The 19,698-nt window shown below is 46.1% G+C and overlaps 1 protein-coding gene and 1 long non-coding RNA gene across 2 annotated transcripts in view; one reads left to right on the top strand and one right to left on the bottom strand.

Moving 5' to 3' along the window:
• Window positions 1–19,698, bottom strand: part of SLIT3 (slit guidance ligand 3) — a 591,163-nt gene that overhangs the window by 116,533 nt on the left and 454,932 nt on the right. Inside the window, exons 8-9 of the mRNA XM_072824217.1 lie at window positions 17,329–17,492; window positions 7,777–7,918 (exon numbers count right to left, since the gene is read on the bottom strand). Coding sequence (XP_072680318.1) covers window positions 7,777–7,918; window positions 17,329–17,492 — 306 coding nt within the window. The remainder of the gene's footprint in view (window positions 1–7,776; window positions 7,919–17,328; window positions 17,493–19,698) is intronic.
• LOC140632324 (uncharacterized) lies at window positions 12,343–13,431 on the top strand. The gene is made up of 2 exons (XR_012029843.1): window positions 12,343–12,647; window positions 13,188–13,431. It is a non-coding gene; the product is annotated as an uncharacterized lncRNA (long non-coding RNA).

Genomic DNA, 19,698 nt, shown 5'->3' with positions numbered 1-19,698 from the left:
TCTGTGAGCTACCGGATACAGCCACCTACCGAGGCAGCAGACTCAGGGCAGGCTGCCTTGACTGAGAAGTTCCAAGGACGTTCTTGTTTTCCAGCTGAGCAGAGTTCAGCAGGGATTTCTCAGCCAAGGCAGCAGCTCCATGGGTCTCTGGGGCTGCCAGTCAGGTGGAAAATGCTCTCCAGGAATCCTGTGATTCACCTGCCACTTTGGCAAGGGATTGTGGCTGGATGATGCCCCTGGGGAGAGCCACTGTCTGTAACGATGGCAACCCCCTCAGTGTTTGCAAGAGAATCCACTGCTCCCAGCTGCAGGCCAAGAGCCCAGGTAAGTCAGGTCAGCACTGGGGGTGAGGTCAGCCGGCTGTGTTTGCAATTCGTAATCAATTAGTCTCCACTTTAGCAAGGGGTGTAAGAGCCAAGGGAGGGATGAACCAGTGAGCAATAGGTGGTACCTGTCCCCAAGGAGTTTAACAATCTGAGGATAACGACAGCCCAAGACAGTCCACTACAGAACCCAATTCTATCGCTAATGTAACAAAGAAGAAGAGCTATCATTTATGATAGGGCAGTTGATTTATGTTACCTCTTTTAATCCTTACAGTTATGGGGCAGGCTGTGTTGGCCTCATTCTGTGGATGTGGAAAAATCTAGAGGAATCACATAGCCTGTCCAGAGTGATAGAGCTAGTAAGTGGCAGAGCTGACTATGTTTCAACCCATTGGACATACTGCCTTTCTTTCTGAAAACAGAGAAACTGAGGCCTAGAGACTAAAGTGACTTCCCCAGTGTCACAGAAGATTTTAGGAGGTTAAGACCCAGTGCTTATGCTGAGACATCATGCGGCCTCTGCAAAAGTCAATATTTTGTAAAAAGGCTGCAGGAGTTGAGGGAGATGCGGTATAGATGTAAGTATATATAACTATGCAAATAGAGTGCAAAGGTGTGGTTTTGAACCAAGAACTCCAATCAGGAGTACAGGGATGGCTGTGTGCATCCTATACTCATCAGACTTGCCCACTCTAGGGATGGTATTTGTCTCTGCCACCTCTCTGCTTCTTATGCTGCTGTGGCTCCTGGCTTGACAGTGGATCCCCTATGGACCTCCAAGGCCATGACCCAATGTCATGGGGTTAACCTTGCCACAAGGGCATCAGAGTTTGTCTGGGGGGAGTGGGTGTAGTTGTGAAAAGTCTGTGTTCTTCAAATGTGAAGTGAGGGTGAGGGTAGGGATAATGACAACAGTAGGACCTAATCGGTATCAGGTGCTTGTGAGTCAGGCATTAGGTTAAGAGTTTTACAGGTTGGTTTATCTTAATACTTACACCTCAATGAGGCAAATCCTACTCATTATTACCAACCCCACTTTAAACATGAGAAAATGGAGGCTCAGAGATGTGAAGTCACTTGTCCAAATTCACAAAGCCAGGAAGAACTACAGCCAGGATGAAAGTCAAGTTTGTCCCATTCAAAAACCTGAACTCTCCGTCACAGAGCTTTGCTGAGTCTCATTTGGAGTGGAGGCATTTCCATTTTTAGTCATTGCCAGCTCATCCTCGGGGAAATGGCCCCCTCATCAAGGGAGTAAGCCTACAGTGCTTGTGCACACGCCAAGTCTCTGCGTGGCCTAGAACCCCCGGGGGGTTTTATACAGCCTGGAATAAGCACACAAAGATCCACATTCCCAGTGACAAAAATTCGGTGTGAAGGACAAAAAGCAGCATTAGCATCAGCAAAAACTGTCACATTTAGAGAGGTGTCTGTAGCCAACAGCTGTGTTAGGTCTCTCTTAAATGGCACATGTGTCTCTCTTTGTCTGGCAAACATTCTTCAGGCTGCAAACTGATTTAATAGAACTAGCATAAAAACAAACATACAAATCAAACATCTGAACATCTTCCGGCACCAGTAAAAACAATGGGAACATCTGATGGGGATTTCAGCCATTTGCGCTCTGTATTGATTTGCCCTAGTTTCTCGGTGCTTCCTTAATGATCTGTCATTTGCAAACATGCGACTGAACACAATATATTTCCAGCAATGCATAAGTCAACATGATGCCAGAGGGACTAGCAGAGGCATGGCTAGCGCAAAGGCATGGCTACAAGTCACCTGATAAGGACGTTCTAGAGCTGGGTTCGAATATTGGTGGTGGTGTGGCTGAGGTGGCAATAATGACAAACATCTACCATTTATTGAGGGCTTTTTATAGGTTAGACACTGTGCTCTTTGCATGCCGTCTCATTTTATTCCTTCAACAATAGTACGAAGCAAGTATCATTATTAATGTAAGAACAACAAAGATGAGGGATGCAGGCATATGAGACATGAGTCATTCTTAACCTGCTCTGCAGAATACCTGGCATTGCCTACAGAAAAGAGGGGGTGCAGACAGAGAACCAGATTTGCTTTCCTTATTATATGCATATGCCCAGATGCCTATACCAGAGAATTTTTTATAATCATCTTGGGGAAAAAAATGAAAAAAAAATTAGTATGGGAACTTAAGACTAAACCATTCTATTGTGTCATACATGTCACCTGCATAAGTTTTTCTTCTTTAGGTTCTATTCAATGTCTTCCAAACACTGTGCTAATATTGTGCTATTTAGTCTTCATAGAAAATCTCTAGTAGTTCTGATGAATCCCATTTTGCAAAGCAGGGTGACCGAGTGAAGCAGGAGATGTTAAGGAAGGTGCTCTAGGTGACAGGCAAAACTGGGATGTACACCTGGACTATTTATCCCAATGTTCTGTTCCTGATTATTCTGTGCTTCATCAGCTTCCGCTTTATACCACTGCCCCATCCCACCCCATCTCTTCTCCTTCCATGTAACAGTCCCTCAGAAACCTGGTATTCTCAGAACATTTAAGAATCCCGGATGTTGATGGCTTCCAGAACCCTCCAGTCCTTTTGTTCTGTTGGCTACTTTTTGTTTTGTTTTGTTTTCATTCTCTTTTTAAAATCCCCTGGTGAACAGTGTAATGGGAGAATATCTGCTTTTGTTAAGCAGATAAACCACAATTTATCTCCTCACCCCAGATAAACAGTGGAGTTGAGGTGAGACAAGGTGCAAAGTAGGGCTACCTTTCCCCCAGATGCTTTCACTTATGACTTGACAGTAAACCCATCCACAGCCTTTCTCCATCAACTAAATTTAGCTGCTATAGTAGAGGGCATGAGACACCCTGGATGGCACTGTGTGTGTGTTTGGGGGTGGGTAGAGCAAACTGGAAGAAGATGGGACAGAGATTAAAATGACACTCTAGGTACAGATGGTCCTCTTGAGCCTTGAGGACACTGGAGGGAAGACAGAAGACCACGGAAGAGAGGAAGGTGGGAGCTTCTGGCTCTTCCCGGAATCTACCCCTCCTAGAGGCTGGAGCTGGTTCAGAGAAACGACAGGGAGCAGTTAGAATGGTGGTGTTGGTGGGAACTCAGTTTCGAGGAAAATCTGCAGGGAACTGTCTCACTGCGGGTTCTCTGGAAGAAAGCTATTTTTAGAGGAATTGGCTCTGCTATGCGGGGAGACCAGCACACAGTCCTCTGAGCTGCTTTGGCTTTGAAAAAAAAACTCTAAAAGAATTTGCCAGATTGCTTTGCACGGGAGATAGCCCTTCCTCCCCACAAATGCTGGGGAGTGCAGACCCCTTCCCGAGGTGTTAGAGCATCACTCCTGGCTAAGGATTGTGCATAGGGCCTGGAGAGCCTGATAGGGTGCCAAGCATCCCTAAGGAGAAAGGGGAAATCTGGATTGTATAGGTGCCATGGACACGAGGCAAAATTCTTGACAGTAAAAAGAAAAAGTCACATTCAGATGTCTTTGGGATGATAAATCAGACACTTCCTATTCATCCTGGGGTGCGTACTGCAGCTTCAACTCTCTACTCCCTGCCTCATCTTTCAACCTCCCCCATCTGCTGGTCTTCTCTCACTGCTAAGAAGATGCCTTTCAGCTGCTTTCAAAACTTCTGGGCCAACACACGGGTCCCCAGGCATGGGCTTTGTTGCCATGAGGAATGAGCCTGTTTCTTCCTCAAAAGTCTCTCTTACATGTCACTTCTCCAGGTACCTTCCTAACCATAGAGTCTTGCCTCATCTGCTTTCATGTCTCAGCTTCATTTCATCACAGAGGAGAATGAGGCAAGCACAGACGGAGATATCCTAGGCAATCTGTCTGGTGGGCCATGGGTGCTCAGGAAGCTGGGGCAGCCTTATTTCCATGTCTGCATACATTTGCATGAAGAAGAGCTACTGCCAGGCTCAATTCCTAATGCAAGTGGCTAACCTGGTTCTTAAACCTCTTCTCACCCATAACCCTCAAAAGTCTGACCTAGCTTTGTGGAAGGATCGCATATGTAGGTAGCTCCAGCTCCTATCATGGTCCAACCCTTCTCACTGAGCCTAATGAAAGTCGTAGTAATAGTAGTAGCAGTAGTAAAATAACAATCATGGCTAACAGAGTATATCCTATGTGCTGGACAGAATGCTAAGCATTTGACAGCCTACATTCATTTCACTTTGACAAGAACTATTAAGAAGGTACCACTGGCCTCTGCATGTTTCAGTTGAGGAAAACAAGACTCAGAAAAGTTATTTACCAATAGCTAAAAGGTACAGCCAGAGCTGGTATGTAGATCTACCTCCCTGAATTTATGGTTTACACTCTTAAGAATCCGGTTGTTGTTTGTAACTGTTTGTTTTTAGAAGCACTCTAGCTAGGTTGGTCATTCCCAGACTTTCAGATTTCACAGGCTAAGTGGTTACAGACCTTTTATTTTGCCAATTAAGATGCTCTGTGTGTGTTGTATATAATACATGTTTATATATGACATACATTTATAGTTACATCATAATTACACATGTAATCATAAACACATATTTATAATGTACATGTGCATGCACCCACAAACATATATTCTGCCTTCAGCGGCCACCATTTCATAAGATAAAGGGCATTTTAAAAACAACAACAACAGAATAAGGAAGTCCAGGAATTTAAAATAAAGGAGAGTTCTTTAAATTGGATATTTTTGCTCAATAGAAAAACATCACATTGTTCTTGTTTTTCTCACTTTACCTCACATTGAGAGAAAGATATCAGTCATCTGATAGTCTTTCAGAAATCACTACTCTCTTTTGTTAATACCCTTTTAAAAATTTGGTGTCCAGGTATGAGCCAAGCTCCCTTTGCTACCCTGAACATATAAGCCCACAGGAAGTACTAGTAGAGGTTCAAATAGTCCAGTTATGGCTTGGTCTGCATAGGTCCCACCTCCGATGTGGACATCTGCAATTTCTCCCTCCCAGACACCTGAGCTGTGTGCCTGTGAGACCCAAGTTGAAGATGTGTAGAGATGTGGAGCAGAGGAGGGGGAGTCAGGCATTGGTGGGGGTCAAGTCATAGACTGACTACTATACTGGCCTGTTTCATCAGGCTGTGGTTTGAGGAAACATCTATGGTTGCCAAGGAGGGAAGATAAAACCTGACAGATGGAGGAAGAAAGGAATGAAGTGGGGGCAGAGAAGAAAGCCAAGGTCTATGGGAATCTGAAATGAGATGAACGTGGGGAGGAATCCTTCTTGAACATCTGTCTTGGGTGGGCCATAGCCCTACCCTGGCATGGATGGACAGGGAAGGTGGAGGGCTCTTAGGACAAGGGGCAAAGTATGAACTGGGTGAAGAGAGAGATAGAGCTGGGAAGTGAAGTGGGAAGATCATGGGTGGGGAGAGGAAGAGAGGGGGGAAAATGGAATCAGGGGAGGAAGATAGAGACAAGGGGAACAGCATGGAAAGGGGAGAGAGTAAGGCCAGGAACAAAAGGCAATGGGAGAAGAGAAACCAGGGGATGAGCAGGAGAGGTATGGGGTCTACGTGAACTCCATGGAAGGAAGGGGTCTTCAAGGCTAGAGCAATAGACCATGAGGGGTGAAGGGAAACAGCAAAATGTGAAGCGAATTAGTTGTTGGTCTGCTGAAAGGAAGACTGAAGGCTGAGTGAAGGCCACAGAAGGTGTGGATGTTAGGCCAAAAAGATGCTTTGCTGACTAGCTCCTGCCTACAGGAAGAGATACAGGCATGGGTTGTGTCCACTGGGGCTAGGGGAAGAAAGTTAAAGGGAATTAGGGAAAAGCTGGTAAAACCAGTGAAGAAAGAAGAAACTGAGTTTCCACTGCGGTAAATCATATATTTCTTCTCATCTCAATCAGGATGAAAGCAGAGTCCTTAGAATGCCCCCTTGACCCAGCTCCTCATTGCCCCTCTGATCTCATCCTCCAACACTCCCCCTTATGTTTACTTCACTCCAGTGATACTGGCATCCTAGTACAGCAGGCAAACTCCTACCTCTGGGCCTTTGCATGTGCTGTGCCCTCTACCTGCAACACTCTTCCTCCACATATCCACTTGCTTTTTCCCCTACTTACTTCCAAACTTTTCCTTGTTTTATTTTTATCCACAGAAGCCACCCCCTTCATATAATTTGCTTTGCTTATTGTTTATTAACCCTCCGCTACCCCCAGAATGCAAGTACCATAAAGGCAAAAAATTTCTCTCTTTTATTCATTGATGCTCCTCAAGCATAGAACTATGACTGGAACATAATAGGCTAAAAACAGATGTTTGTTGAATGAATGTGTGAATGGCTGAAAGAGTGAATGGGCCATCTATCAGAATGCGTGGGGAACACGGAACAGAAGGGCATGCACAGGAGGAGGAAGAGGGGGGTGGAGATGAACAGAAAGGCTAGGGAAACATGCGTCTTATTTGGAGGGATTTTATCTAATGCTATTTGGAGCAGGAGGGTTCTAGGTTACCATGTATTTTAATAACGCCACCTAAAAGTGAAAGTAGAAAATGAAAACACTTGTGGTCATTTAAAGAGTGATCTTGAGGTCAGTGTTGATTGACTCTCTACTTGATCCAGAATGGGAAATTGGCCACTTTCTAATGCATGAGAGAAAAGCAGACAAGACTGAGCTAGACGGTCAACACATTTATAGTGGAATTTCGAACACTTGTGCACATACATGGAGACATGCACAATCTTGTCTCTGTACCTGCAGACCAAATCTAGTGTACAACCATCTGATTGGAAAGGATTAACCATTCAATCTCTTGCTCAGATCATGGTAGCTATGAAATGAGCTCATCATTCACATACTTTCTGCCAATACTACCACCCCTGCTTAGAGCACTTGCCTAGGTGCCAAGGACTGTACTCAGGGCTTGTGCGCAGTATTTCATTCTGTTTTCACAATAACCCATGGACAATATTATAATTATCACTTTGTTATAGATGAGAGAACTAGAGAAGAAAGAGCAATGATTTTGCCCAAAGTCACACAGCCAGTAAATGGTAGAGCTAGGACACAATCACAGGGTGACTCCAGGGAAGGGACTGGCAAACTTTTACTGTAAAGGGCCAGATAGCACCTGTAGAAGGCTTGCTGGGCCTTAAGTCATACTGCCTTACGAGGACAACCATAGACCATACCTATGCAATAGGTATGGACGTGTTCCAAACAAAACCTTATTTACAGAAATATGTGGTAGGCATACTTGGACCACCGGGTAGAGTCTGCTGACTGTGCTCTGGAATCAATGCTCTTGACAACTGAGCTATCACACCTGGGAGAGCCCGGAAGGGTAGCAAAGAGATTTCTGAGTGCTTTTAATCGTTAGCTCTAACAGGCCAATGTGCTGCCAGACTACTGGGGGACTGGCTGAGATAGAGAGGTGAACTCGCCAGGGGCAGAGGGTGGCAGATGGGGCACTTACATTTCGACGATGCCCTCTGGCAAGTTGGCAGGGATCTCAGTCAAGCCCTTCCCTCGACAGTCCACGATGTTATTACTGCAAGTGCAGGCCGAAGGGCAGGAGATGGAGTTGGCATTGCAGGATGGAGGTTCTGAGTGGGGGCCTGTGGGGCCAGAACACAGTGGTCAATCACGGCGGTGTCAGGAGCCACCTGGGCTTCTGTGCCCCTTACCCAGCTTCACAGCATCACCTAAAAAGCTACTTGAAAATTTTCACCAGCTGACATATCCTCTCCTCTGGGAGATACAGCTGCCAATGGCTAAATATTTAGCCAAGAGGAGAGAGTCTGTCTTTGCCATGTTTCTGGATAGTTCTACTTGCTCTGTCATCCCATCATTCTAGTCTTTCAGAGAAAGGGTCACTCTCAGAGTCAATCACACATGAAAATACACCACTGGAATGCAAACAGCATACACTGGGACTACACCCTCAGAGTGCCCAATGTTTGGATGAACACGCATGTTTTTTGGCTTTGATTTGGGGATTGGATGCTGAGTATAGGTACATTTTCATTCTTTTCTCTAGAGGTTAGAACTCACTATAAAACCAACTGAGAGGGAAAAAGTTGTCAAAATTTCATTATTTGGGCCATCGATGTTGTCCAAGTGTCAATAGTCATCAGCAGTGACATCATCCAAGGCATTTTCAAATAGCTTTTATGTCCAGAGAACATGCAAAAAAAACTGATCTCATTAGAAAAAAAGGCAAATAAGTTACTGCGTATTTTGGAATCAGCTTTTAATTTTGAGGCGAGCTTTTAATTTTTAGTTTTGAGATGAGAATTGGTGTGAATTTAGAGCAAAGTGGTAAAAGCCCAAGTGAACGCCATTTAAGGAGCTTATACAGAAAGCCAAACATAGATAAATACATACATTAGCAAAATAACTCAGGATTCAAAGGACCCCAAGAAGTAAATTAGAATGTTTTCAAGACATAAAGTTTTCATGCCATCACTACTTCTTCAAAGCGAAATAAGAATCTCAAACCTGTGGTTAATTTTCCAAATGAGGACACCATGGCTCAAAAGGCAAACTCAACCCCAAAGCCTCCTCAGGACCTTACCCCACACCTGCTAGATCTACTCATCAGGGATTATGTCAATATCTTTCCAGACCCCCATCCTCAGGGCAGAGGGCACGGGCTGACACTAAGCTCACACCAACTCTGCAGATTTCCTCACTGCTCTGACGAGGGACTTCTAGCTCAGCACCCCTTGATAGAGCCTCAATATGAAACACAAAAACATCTGCAGAGAAAGACTAATTTTGGTTTGGCCTCTGTTCATGGGAGAAGCTGAGTCTGGGAAGCCAGAGATGGTCCAGCTACAGTGGCTGCATCAGAGAACCAAGGGGGTCTGGCAGCAAATGCCTGTTTGGACACTGAGACTCAAAGAAAAGGGTTCTCTCTCCACATTCGACAGCCCCTGTGCCTGAAACAGGTCCTTCTGCAAAAGCTCAAAGGGATGCGATGGCTTGATTTGGAATATTTACCTTGCTGGAAAGTGCTAACCCAGTGATCAAAGACCCTTATTTCCCTTGGCCTTACCTCTCCTTTCTCTCTCTCTTTCTCTCTCTCTCTCTCTCTCTCTCTCTCTCACACACACACACACACACACACACACCCCAAATACTTGAAAATACCCTCCTAGCTGGGACATTTGAGAAAATATTCTTGTCTAGGGCACAAGGACTTCAAACTCTCCAGTGTTCCACTAGCAGGTCTCATGGAGACCATGAAAAGCATTAGAGAGATGATGGCTTACATGAAAGTCCCCAACTGGAACATTCTCTGAGAGGGGGGATACCCATTTTGTTCTAGACTGGGAAACTTTTCCATTTCTGAGGAAATGGTAATCCCAGAGAATCAGCCTGTAAGAGTCTCAAATGAGGAATGAGTGTGCTGTGGCTCAGAGTGTGGGCTCTAGAGTCCCATTGCCTCAGTGTGAATCCTGGTTCTGTTATTTCATCCTTTTATCCCCGAACCTCAGTTTTTCCCATCTGAAAAATGGGGGAAGATGACAGTACTTATTTCATAGCATGGCTTTGTTGTGAAGGCAAAGGAAGTTAACACATATAGAGTATTTAGAAGAAGGCACAGCACAGAGTCAGAGCTTAGTAATGTTAGTTGCTGTTATTATTACTATTAATGAGTCTGGTCCTGCCACTAATTGTCTGCAAGTCATAATATTCCTCTGAGCCTTTTTGCTACCATCTCAGTGAATAAGGAGTTTGGATTGCAGGACTTCTGAGGTCCTTTCTGGGTCGAAAGATTCCTTCCTCCTAGTCTTCAAGAATGGAAGCAGAAGGAGTGAGACACCCAACAGCATCTGTCTGCCCTCTACTCTACCTCTTTGCAGGTGGTCAAGAGGATCTACTGTGTGATGAGCTCCCAGCCTCTCCACAGTTGCTAGAAAGGCTGGAAGTTGCCTGGGCTTCAGGTGTCAGGGCTTCTGAAGTACAGACGATGCTCCCCAGAGAAAAAGGCCAGGCCTGGTTCTCCATATCAGGGGGCGTAGGGCACCTAACAAAGCCCGGGAGAATTGTTACACCCTGGGCACCTTCCTGTTCAGGAGATGTCAGGGACTACATGGCTGACAAGGCTATAAGGCTGAATGAAGTCTGTCCTCCTGTGTTTCTATCCACCGAGGCAGAGGGTATTGGATGGCTGTCCTACCAAGTAACCTTTTGATCTGTCAAAAGATTACTTGGTTGGGGTGTGTCAGAAAGGGAAGGGGGGAAAGACAGTAATAGGCAAGGGCTCATGAGGGTGGTAGGGAAGTTCTGGAATGGAATTTCTTTAAAAATGCCCCTTTTGACATGTATGCTGAAATTAATTCTCTTGAAACCAGACCCAGATGGTAGCCTTGAATCCCTGTGGGAATGAGCTGAGTCTTTCAGAGGGTGGCTCTCATTCTGTAGGCAGCATGTGCTACATTTCAAGGGATGTTGTCAAGGTGGAAAAAAAAAAAAAAAAGCCTTTGTAAAAGATCCCATAACCGGGTCACTTACAACACCTTTAATTACGCCGAGAGGAACAAAGGTAATTATAGCCTCTGTCAGCATCCTGGGCGGGCGGCTCCCCAGCCAGGCATTCACACACGGTGAGGGTGTTATCCTCTTGTTGAAACAAAACACTTCAGGTTTAAGATGAGGTTGAAAGATGGGTTCATTTTCCCTGGAAACGTTCCCCTCTGATGAGTGCCCGGTGGACCAACCCATCTCCCTTTGAGTCTCTGAGGGCTGTCAGGGCGGAAGTCCCTCCCCTCTGCTTTTTGCCTTTGGATAGACTGAGGCTAGCCCGGGAATCCTACAAGGGCAGTGAGCTTGGCTGACTTGCTCCTCCCTGTTACATCCCCAGTACCTAAAACACGGCTAAGACATGAAACGTGAACTCAGTGAACACATCTCAGCTGAGTGAAAGGATGAATACATGAATGGAGTTGGTCTAGAAGCCAGGCAGAGTGGGGGCTAACGGGCCCTGAGGGGAGGCCCCCGGGAGTTCTGAGTGCCCCGGGCTCCGGTTGATAGGATGGCCATAGTGTGGAGGGACAGAGCGGCTATGGGGGGATGGGACTTTCATGCCTGAAGCTCAGGTCTTCCCACCACAGCTCAGTGCCTGCGAAGGCCCTCTGCCTGGTCTCCCGGGGCTCCCTCTGAGCCTCGCTCACCTGCACAGGTAAGGGTGTCCCAGGCACTCTGCTTAGCTCTGTCAGCAAATCCCTCCCTCGTAGCCTTTCCTGTCCACACATGTGGAGAGTCATAGTGTGATGCAGGTGACAGTGGATTTCCAAGGGGAACAAAGTGAGGACACACCCATCTTCCTACCCAGGAAATTCTATGAGTACTGTCCAAGCTGAGAAGCAGAGAGGAATGGGAACAGGAGTGTTCTGAGGTGGGCGGAAGGAGTCTCCGCCCATCTTTGAAGGGAGGGGACCAGCTTGGGCCTGTGTCTGCCTCCACGAATGCAGTCCTGCCCTAGAGCATGTGCCTGTGGGGCCTGCGAATGTTCACTGTCCCTGAGCAAGCCTGCCTGCTGGTACCACCTCTTTCTCTTCCTGGCAGAGAAATTAGTTTCAATCAGGGTGTGGTGATTGACTGGCACACAGGACCCCCGTAATCTCTGTTCAGAGATGTTTTGTGATAAACTTGGAGTGCATGTGGACTTGCTCTTTGTTTTTGAATGGGTGCCCAAGCTATGTGCTCTGGGAACTCTTTCAGCGGGATGAAACTGTTGCTGCCCTGAGGGGGAAGGAAGTTCTTATCCAGAACAGGGAGACAGGGGTACAGGCCAAGTACCCGTCTCCCCTCGGGGGCTGTCTCCCCTTTCCAAATCACCACTTCAGCTCAGGAATTTCGTTTGGAACCAGAGCCACCTCCATGCCACACAAGGAGGAAACGGAGGTGTCCTGCCTTCTGATGTCTCCTGACTCCCAGGACCGGGGCCTGATGTCTTGAGGGAGGGCAGGGCAGAGCATGGGGCAACCAGGGGGCTGGCCCTTGCTTGCTCCTCCCTGGTCATCAAGCTGCTGGTTCGCAGCTGAAGCAGGTGCCCTCAATGAGCAGGAGAGCAGGAATGAGTCCCCAGCTAGACCTGTCATGGGGAGGTGCCTGTGACGACTGGCACATCACCCTGTCTCTGCTGACTGTACAACACCCCCTCCAGTGGGAGAGAGAAGCAGGAGTGATGACCAGCGAGACCAACTCCTGTCCAGCCACATCTTTAGCTTTGTTCTTCTATTTGGCATCATGTCAAAAATGGAAAGTCCTAACTACTGTGCCCAAATGAATGGGGCAAGTCACCAAACTTCTGACCTAGAAAGGGTCATGGAAATGGTAAGGAGACCATCCCTTGGGGGGAGAGTACTTGCCCAGGGACCCAATGGTGGCTGAACTAAGAACGTCATTCTCTAATAGCAGCTCATGCTTATGGAATGCTTCCTATGTGCCAGATACTGCATCAAGTGCTCTGCATGTGTGATCTCACTTGATTCTAGCAAAACCCATGACGTAGGTTCTATTATTATTATAATTTCCATTACACCGATGAGGAAAGGGAAGAATAGGGAGGTCAAGCAAACTGTTCAAGATCGTGGAGCTGGTGAACAACAAAGTTCTAAAATTTGGCCCAGTGTTCTTTATACCATTCTCCTCTACCAAAAAGATATCAAATGCCTCTCTTTATTGCCATGACATTGAAAACCATCAGAGCTTGGGACTCTCAGGAGGTAGGACGGGGAGGCTCAGTGGCCAAGACACAGATTGTGTAAGCTCGCTGGGGATGGTGGGACACTCTTGTTAGAGCTGTGTTTCTTTCTTTCTGTCTTTATTATTTTTCCTTTTTTCTCTTTTTTTTTTTTCTTTCTGTCTTTAAAGGGAATTCCACCCAGCAGAGTGCCCAGAACTGAAAAATCCAATGGCCTTGTGAGCATGTGGAAATAAATTAATTCCAGCGTTCAAATTAAGCATCCCTGTTGGCCTCTGGCCTTTCAAAAGCCAACAACAGACTGCAATGACAATGGGGCTTGAGCAATTATGATGAGAATATAAATGAACGTGATTTAAATACCAGAGGCATGATAATTTTAGGAATGGCTAAATAAACCTAATAATCTCATTCTTGCAATGTCCAATTATGGTGTTTTAATTAAAACCTCCTAAGGAGATGGGCAGCTAGTCATGGCTTACCTTAATTATCTTTATACTTAGTAACTAGTCCGAAATTTAAAAAAAAAAAAAAAAAAAAAAAAGGAGAAGAAGGGGAAAGTTTCTTGTTTCCAGGGAGATATGCCTATTTCATTTTTAATAATAAATGAGGAAAGGCTTCTTGAGAGGCTTTTAGAAGCAAGTATTGTTCTAGGCACTGGGGCACTTGAAAAATGTCTAATGTGAGCCCTTAGTGCTAGGAGACAAGACTGATCTTAAGGATAGCTCACACTCAAAGGGTACAGGCAGATAAGTGTGACATAGGTGGACAAACCAATGAAGACAAAGATATTTAAAGGAGGGATCCCTGGGTGGCGCAGTGGTTTAGCGCCTGCCTTTGGCCCAGGGCGCGATCCTGGAGACCCGGGATCGAATCCCACGTCAGGCTCCCGGTGCATGGAGCCTGCTTCTCCCTCTGCCTGTGTCTCTGCCTCTCTCTCTCTCTCTGTGACTATCATAAATAAATAAAAAAAATTAAAAAAAATTAAAAAAAATTTAAAAAAAAGATATTTAAAGGAAAGAAATAGTTGACTCAAGAGGTCAAACAGTTAACTCATACCCTTGAATTACAAATTGTGACAAGTAGCAACTTTTGCAGATTAAGGCACCAGAAAATTGATGCATGGAAGGGAAACCCTAGACCTTAAGCCCCAACATACACCACAAAACCTGCAACTCATGTGAGTCAAGTAATGCCCAAGATAGAACTTCTTCTTTGATCTGTTATCATGAACTCAAAAAAGTCCCAGTCTGGTTCAGGTAACAAGAACCAGGGACCCCAGACTTTTCTTATCCTAGGGCCCTAACCTTTCTCTTTAAAACAAGAAGAGTTGATAGAGAAATCCTTGTAGCAATGGCTGAAGGAAACCAAGCAGTCCGACTTGTATACTGTAGAAAAACGTCACTAAAAAAAGAAAATGTAGTCTCTCACCCATTGGATGGGACACTACAATTCTCATGTGTCTCCCTAGAGGAAGAAAATAAATACCTTCAATTGGAAAGGTAAGTTGACAGAGGACATGAATTTCGTCCAAGTGTGCCGCTAGCAAATTTCTGGTTTAGCTGGAGTGAAAGGAGCCCATAGCCAGGACTTCTGGGGAGAAGAGGCCTGGCTCCAGCCGGCTGGATTTAATTCACAGGGAGATATCAGGGACTTGAGCAGCCACGGCCCTCACAGGCTGAGGGAGATAAAACTCTTTCCTGTCTCTGGAGTCATGTGTTTAGTGAATTTTTTGATACGGTTTAAGGGCCTAAGGGCCCAGGGAGGTTTTCTGATGCTTTCCTGACAGGGGCCACCAGTGATGAAGCTACACGCAGGGAAGGCTTAATTGGTGCCCTTTTTTTTTTTTCTTGAGCAGATGACCTCTGTCTTTACAGAGATGTTCTGACTCCTGCCTTTCTCGACTGAAGTCCTCTTCCTGCAAGTTACCAGGAGGAAGCGCTTGAACAGGGAACACAGAGAGTTTTACAGTGTATATCTGGTGTGATCAGATTCATACAAAACAGCCTCATGCGGATGCCTTGTGGGCTCTGCCCCGGGTAGAGCCTGCACCCTGTATGGCAGGGTGTGTGTCGGGGGGACAGTCAGTGCGGTACAACAGCCCTCCTCGTTGACCTCCTGAATGCACACAGCCTGAGTCTTGTTCCACATGGCTTTCTCTGGCATTCCTTGAACAGAGCCTCACAAACTCCCTTTAACAGTTATTAAAGAGGTTAAATCTCCTCTCTGGAGGGGGTGGTCCACTTGTACCCCACTGATAGTTGTAGTGCTTCATTCTTTAGGGATATCCAATTCAGCCATCCGTTATATCCAACTTGGACCTTTGCAGAAAGCAACCTCCTGTACAGCATTCTGTTTTTTATATATGAAAGCCTGGAAAGCATCAAGGAATGCCTTTTGCATAGGGGTTCCAAGATGTCACTCTCTTAAATTTCCAGTGTGGAATTGGAGATTAACAGCACATTCACATCCAGTCTGTGGACCCTCAGAAAACACCTGGCTTCATATTAGAAAGTGATAGGGATCACGACAAGCCCTGGGCTACATTGATATAAACAGGGGAGGTGATAGGGATGATCCTATTTAACTACTAAACTGCCTGCTAGATCTGGCTTTTTCAACACAGGGAGATTTGAGGGCACTAGGACTTCTAGGACGTAGGAGGGTCAGCCTTATTCCCTGGGGTTTGGATCCTGACTGCTACTGGGTAAGCAAGTCACCACTCCTTTGATGGGCAGGTGCTTTACTGATGGAGCGGTACTTGTGTTCGTGCAGAGCATGAAGCCTGGCACCCACCTATAATGATGTGTTTTAACATTCTCTCTAATTAGTTTTTCTCACTAGCTCTTGGATGACTCCTGCACTCTATAATTATTTCTTTCACTGGCACTTATGCCGATATTGTACTCTTTGCCTAATAATTACTGTAATTATAGTCACTATATGTGAGTTTGGTGCCTGTGTGATAAACGGTTTTATTATATGTGTTTGACAGGAAGTGATTTCTAAGTGGGCGTCTATAGGAAATTATTAAGGTACTGCTCTGAGACATGTTAAAATGTTTTTGGATAATAAATAACTTGATGAAGTAGTAACATGACAAGAGAGAGTGGTAGGGAGTGAGATGAAGTTGAATTAAAAAGAAAAAAAAAGTCTTCCGTGGCATAAATGCAGCCTAAGAGCAGAAGGGGGCCAGTTTGCACTGCTGGCTGGATTGGGGCACCCTGCAGCACACGCGGGGCTCAGGCAATCTTCAATTCCGAAAACAGCAACAGCCACACCAGTGCTGAGCCCCCTGTCCTTCCTCCTTCCTGCAGGCCGACCCCTAAGACCAGCCAGAGGCCACCAGGCCCCAGTTCTGGCACTGGGTTTCTAGAAATCAGGAACACCTCTGTGGGAAACTCCTCAATCGAATACTTTCTGTTTTTGAGGAAATTCAGGGATCAGCTCTACTTCTCTGCTACTGGAAAGAGGGAGTGGGTGGGAGTGGAGGGTGTCAATGAAAAGGAAAAACAAATAAGCAAGCTTGAAATTGAGGACTCGGTTTAAAAGCCACTACATCCTCTGGGAAGACTTCCTCGGGTCACTCAGCCACCTCCCAACCCTGGAGATCTGTGACACCTCCCGTTATGTCTGTGCCCAGTTCTGTTGTCTATACTACGTAGACAATCTGTGCTTCTATTACACTTCAATTACCCGCAGATCAAACTCTTATGTTTGCTCAGCACATTTTGTGGGCCCACTAAACTATAATAATTAAGCTCCACTTATTAGCTCTTACCAAGTGCTCTGCATTATGCTAAGAGCTTTATATGCACTATTTCATTTAATCCTCCCACCCATCCCTTGAGTTATGTACTATGATTTTTCCATTTTGCAGACATGTGGTGACTTGCCAAAGTCAGACACTACTAGGGGGGCAGAGCTAGGGTTTCCAGCTAAGCAGGCTGAACCCATCGCCTCCATTAACTTGTCTTTCAATTTCTATGAGCAATTAGACAATAGGTATGCGTTTAGGAAATGCTAAACAATGTACTTAACACATGTTAAGTTTCTTAGCATCAATGGACAATCATGCTTAACAGAAAGGGATTCATTACCTCCTTGAGCATTTTCCTTTACTAGATGACAAAGGCTTCTTTCTCAGAACCCTTTGGGGCACCCCCGAGTCTAAGTGACAATGGAGTGTTGGGGAACATATTAAGATTCCCTGCCAAGCTCTGGGCTGGGCATGGGTTCATGCCCGTGTCAGGGAGGGCTCGGGGCTGGGTGAGTTACAGTATGGAGCGAAGGGGGGTGGGGCAGGCTCACCTGGGCATACATACTCCTTCTTCTGCACATCCGCCACGTTGAAGCCCCTCAGGTGCACTGGAGCCATGCAGAGGGTGAACTGGCCAATTGTCCGCCGCTGTCGCAACCAATCCGAGAGCCAGGCCAGGTGGCAGTCACAGTACAGGTGATTGGAGTGGAGGCGCCTGGGGGAGGGAGGGACAGAGGTAAGACACTGTCACAGCATGAAGTGAACAGAGCAAGCCAGACCTCTGTGCCTCTTAGCCCAGCGTGACAATCCTCAGGAGCCCAGGGAAGCATTTCCCTCTGCACTAGTGAGTTACCACAGGAGCCTCAGCCCTTTTATTGCCAAACCACAAATGACTGTTATCTTCACATGCAGGCCACATCCAACGGATGCCTCTGGGGTTCTGAGCAAGTCCTTATTTCTTAATAGCAATTCCACCCTCTTCTTTCTCACTCAAGAAAGCCTCAGCATGTAGGAAGAGGAGAGTGACATTACTAAAGCGATGGTTCCGAGTCAAACTTCCAAAGAGGTGACTTGGTTGCAAATTTCAGTACTGTAGTTAGCCTGGGTTCCAGATGGCTTGAAACAGCTCCTCAAGTTCAATGTCTCAGTCTATAGTGGCACTGTGGCCAAGACCTTCATTCCCCCCACCCCGACCCCTGCCGAACACACACACACAGTGAATGAACCCTCTCTCCCAGGGAATGCCGGTGGGCTTGTGTGCACTAGCCCAGTGAGCAGGGCATGTGGGAAAGGGTCTTTTTGGAAGGATGTGTCTTCTCTCCACCCGCTCCCGCCTAAATAAGGAACTGCCCATTCCAGACTCCTGCAGCCCACAGCAATGTCTCCACAGTGCTCCCTTCTTCCCAAGTTAAATTCCACCAGGTGTATTTGCTATTCTTGTTCAGGTGCCCCTGGGAAGAACCCTCCAACCAGTTCCAGGACTCTGACTTTCCCCTTCTAGTAGCTGTGATTCCAGATCAATTTCTTGCCTCTGAATGATTAACAATTGCTAGAGGGATCTGTATGTTCTACTTCCGAAAGGAATCCCATCTGATTAAATGGCTTGAATTTACTTTCCATTAATTGGGGGGGTAAACTAAAGATGTCTGGGGGGCTTCTACAGGTTCTTTCCCCCAAGGTTTCTCTATCAGCGGCTTCTGATTTCCACATTCCCCACAACCCTACATCATCAGAAATGGTGGTAGGTAAGTCTTAGTCACATCAGCTTATCATACACTTGGGTTTATGATGCAAATTTCAAATGCCCAATCCTGGACCTGCTAATCAGCCAGCAGTACCTTGGGACTTTCAAGCACTCTGTGTCAAGTTGGTTAATATTGAGTAGCAGCTTGAAGCAGTGGCTTGGGCTACTTCCGTGCCTGAAATAGAGAGTACTGAAGGGCTCTTGACCACACTCCAATTAGTATGAAGTTGGCATTGCTCAACACCGGCCACATGCAGCTAACTTGAGGGGTGTGCCGGCAGAGCCTTCCTGCCATGGCGTGCGTGCAATTCCTGGGCAGGCCAGGACCACGGGAGACCTTGACAGCCTCAGGAAGTCCCAGAGTTCATCATATCTGACCTGATCTGATATGAGTTCATCATATCAACTAAATGAACTCATACCTATGTAGAATGTAACCTTTTTTTTCTGCTAAAATATTCGAAAAGATTTTTATGATTTTTGTTTCAAAATGATTAATTTTGATGTCATAAATGTTCTTTTGGATTTCAGAGCCTATACTTTAAAGTTGAACACATTTTCATAAGCTCCTAGGCCCAAGATACTGTGCCTGTAATGGGCCCCAAGCAATTCTCCCCTTTGAGTTTCAAAGCTCAGACTCCTATTCTGCTCCCTCTTCATCTGGTACTTCAGAAAGAGGTGCCGCAGGTGGGCAAGGGTAGGGGAGGCATGATCCTAAACTAGGGGAAGAACATGAAGGAGATGAGGGAATTCCTTTTCTATGCTGGGCCTTCTTGAGAAATTTCAGCATGAGTGGAAACAATTTGTTTCCTGACTTATCAATGAGTTGTAGAGAGACAGAGAAAGAGAGACAGACAAGAGGGAGAGAAGGTGGAGGGAGAGAGAGAAAGGGGAGAGAAAGGAGATGGGGTGTTGGTTCTATGGCCAGGAATGGACCACTGGGTATATAGGCTAACTAGGAAAATGGCAACAGTGAGAAGTGACAGTCTTAGTGACAAGATAGAGCACAGGTAGACTGCAGTGGCAGCACAGGCTGTGGTGCTGGGGCACTTTTGTGTATCAGGAGGATCAAAGCCTTCTAATGAGAGTCTGGCTTCTATGAGGAAAGGCAGTTGCCTTCTTTGGCAGTGACGTATGGAAGTTGAGCAAACAGGGATTCCTATGAAGCACTGAGCAT

Source organism: Canis lupus, chromosome 4 (genome assembly GCF_048164855.1).
Source record: "Canis lupus baileyi chromosome 4, mCanLup2.hap1, whole genome shotgun sequence".
Taxonomy (NCBI): domain Eukaryota; kingdom Metazoa; phylum Chordata; class Mammalia; order Carnivora; family Canidae; genus Canis; species Canis lupus.
The sequence above is the reverse complement of the archived record's forward strand: the minus strand, read 5'-3'. Positions and strand labels throughout refer to the sequence as shown.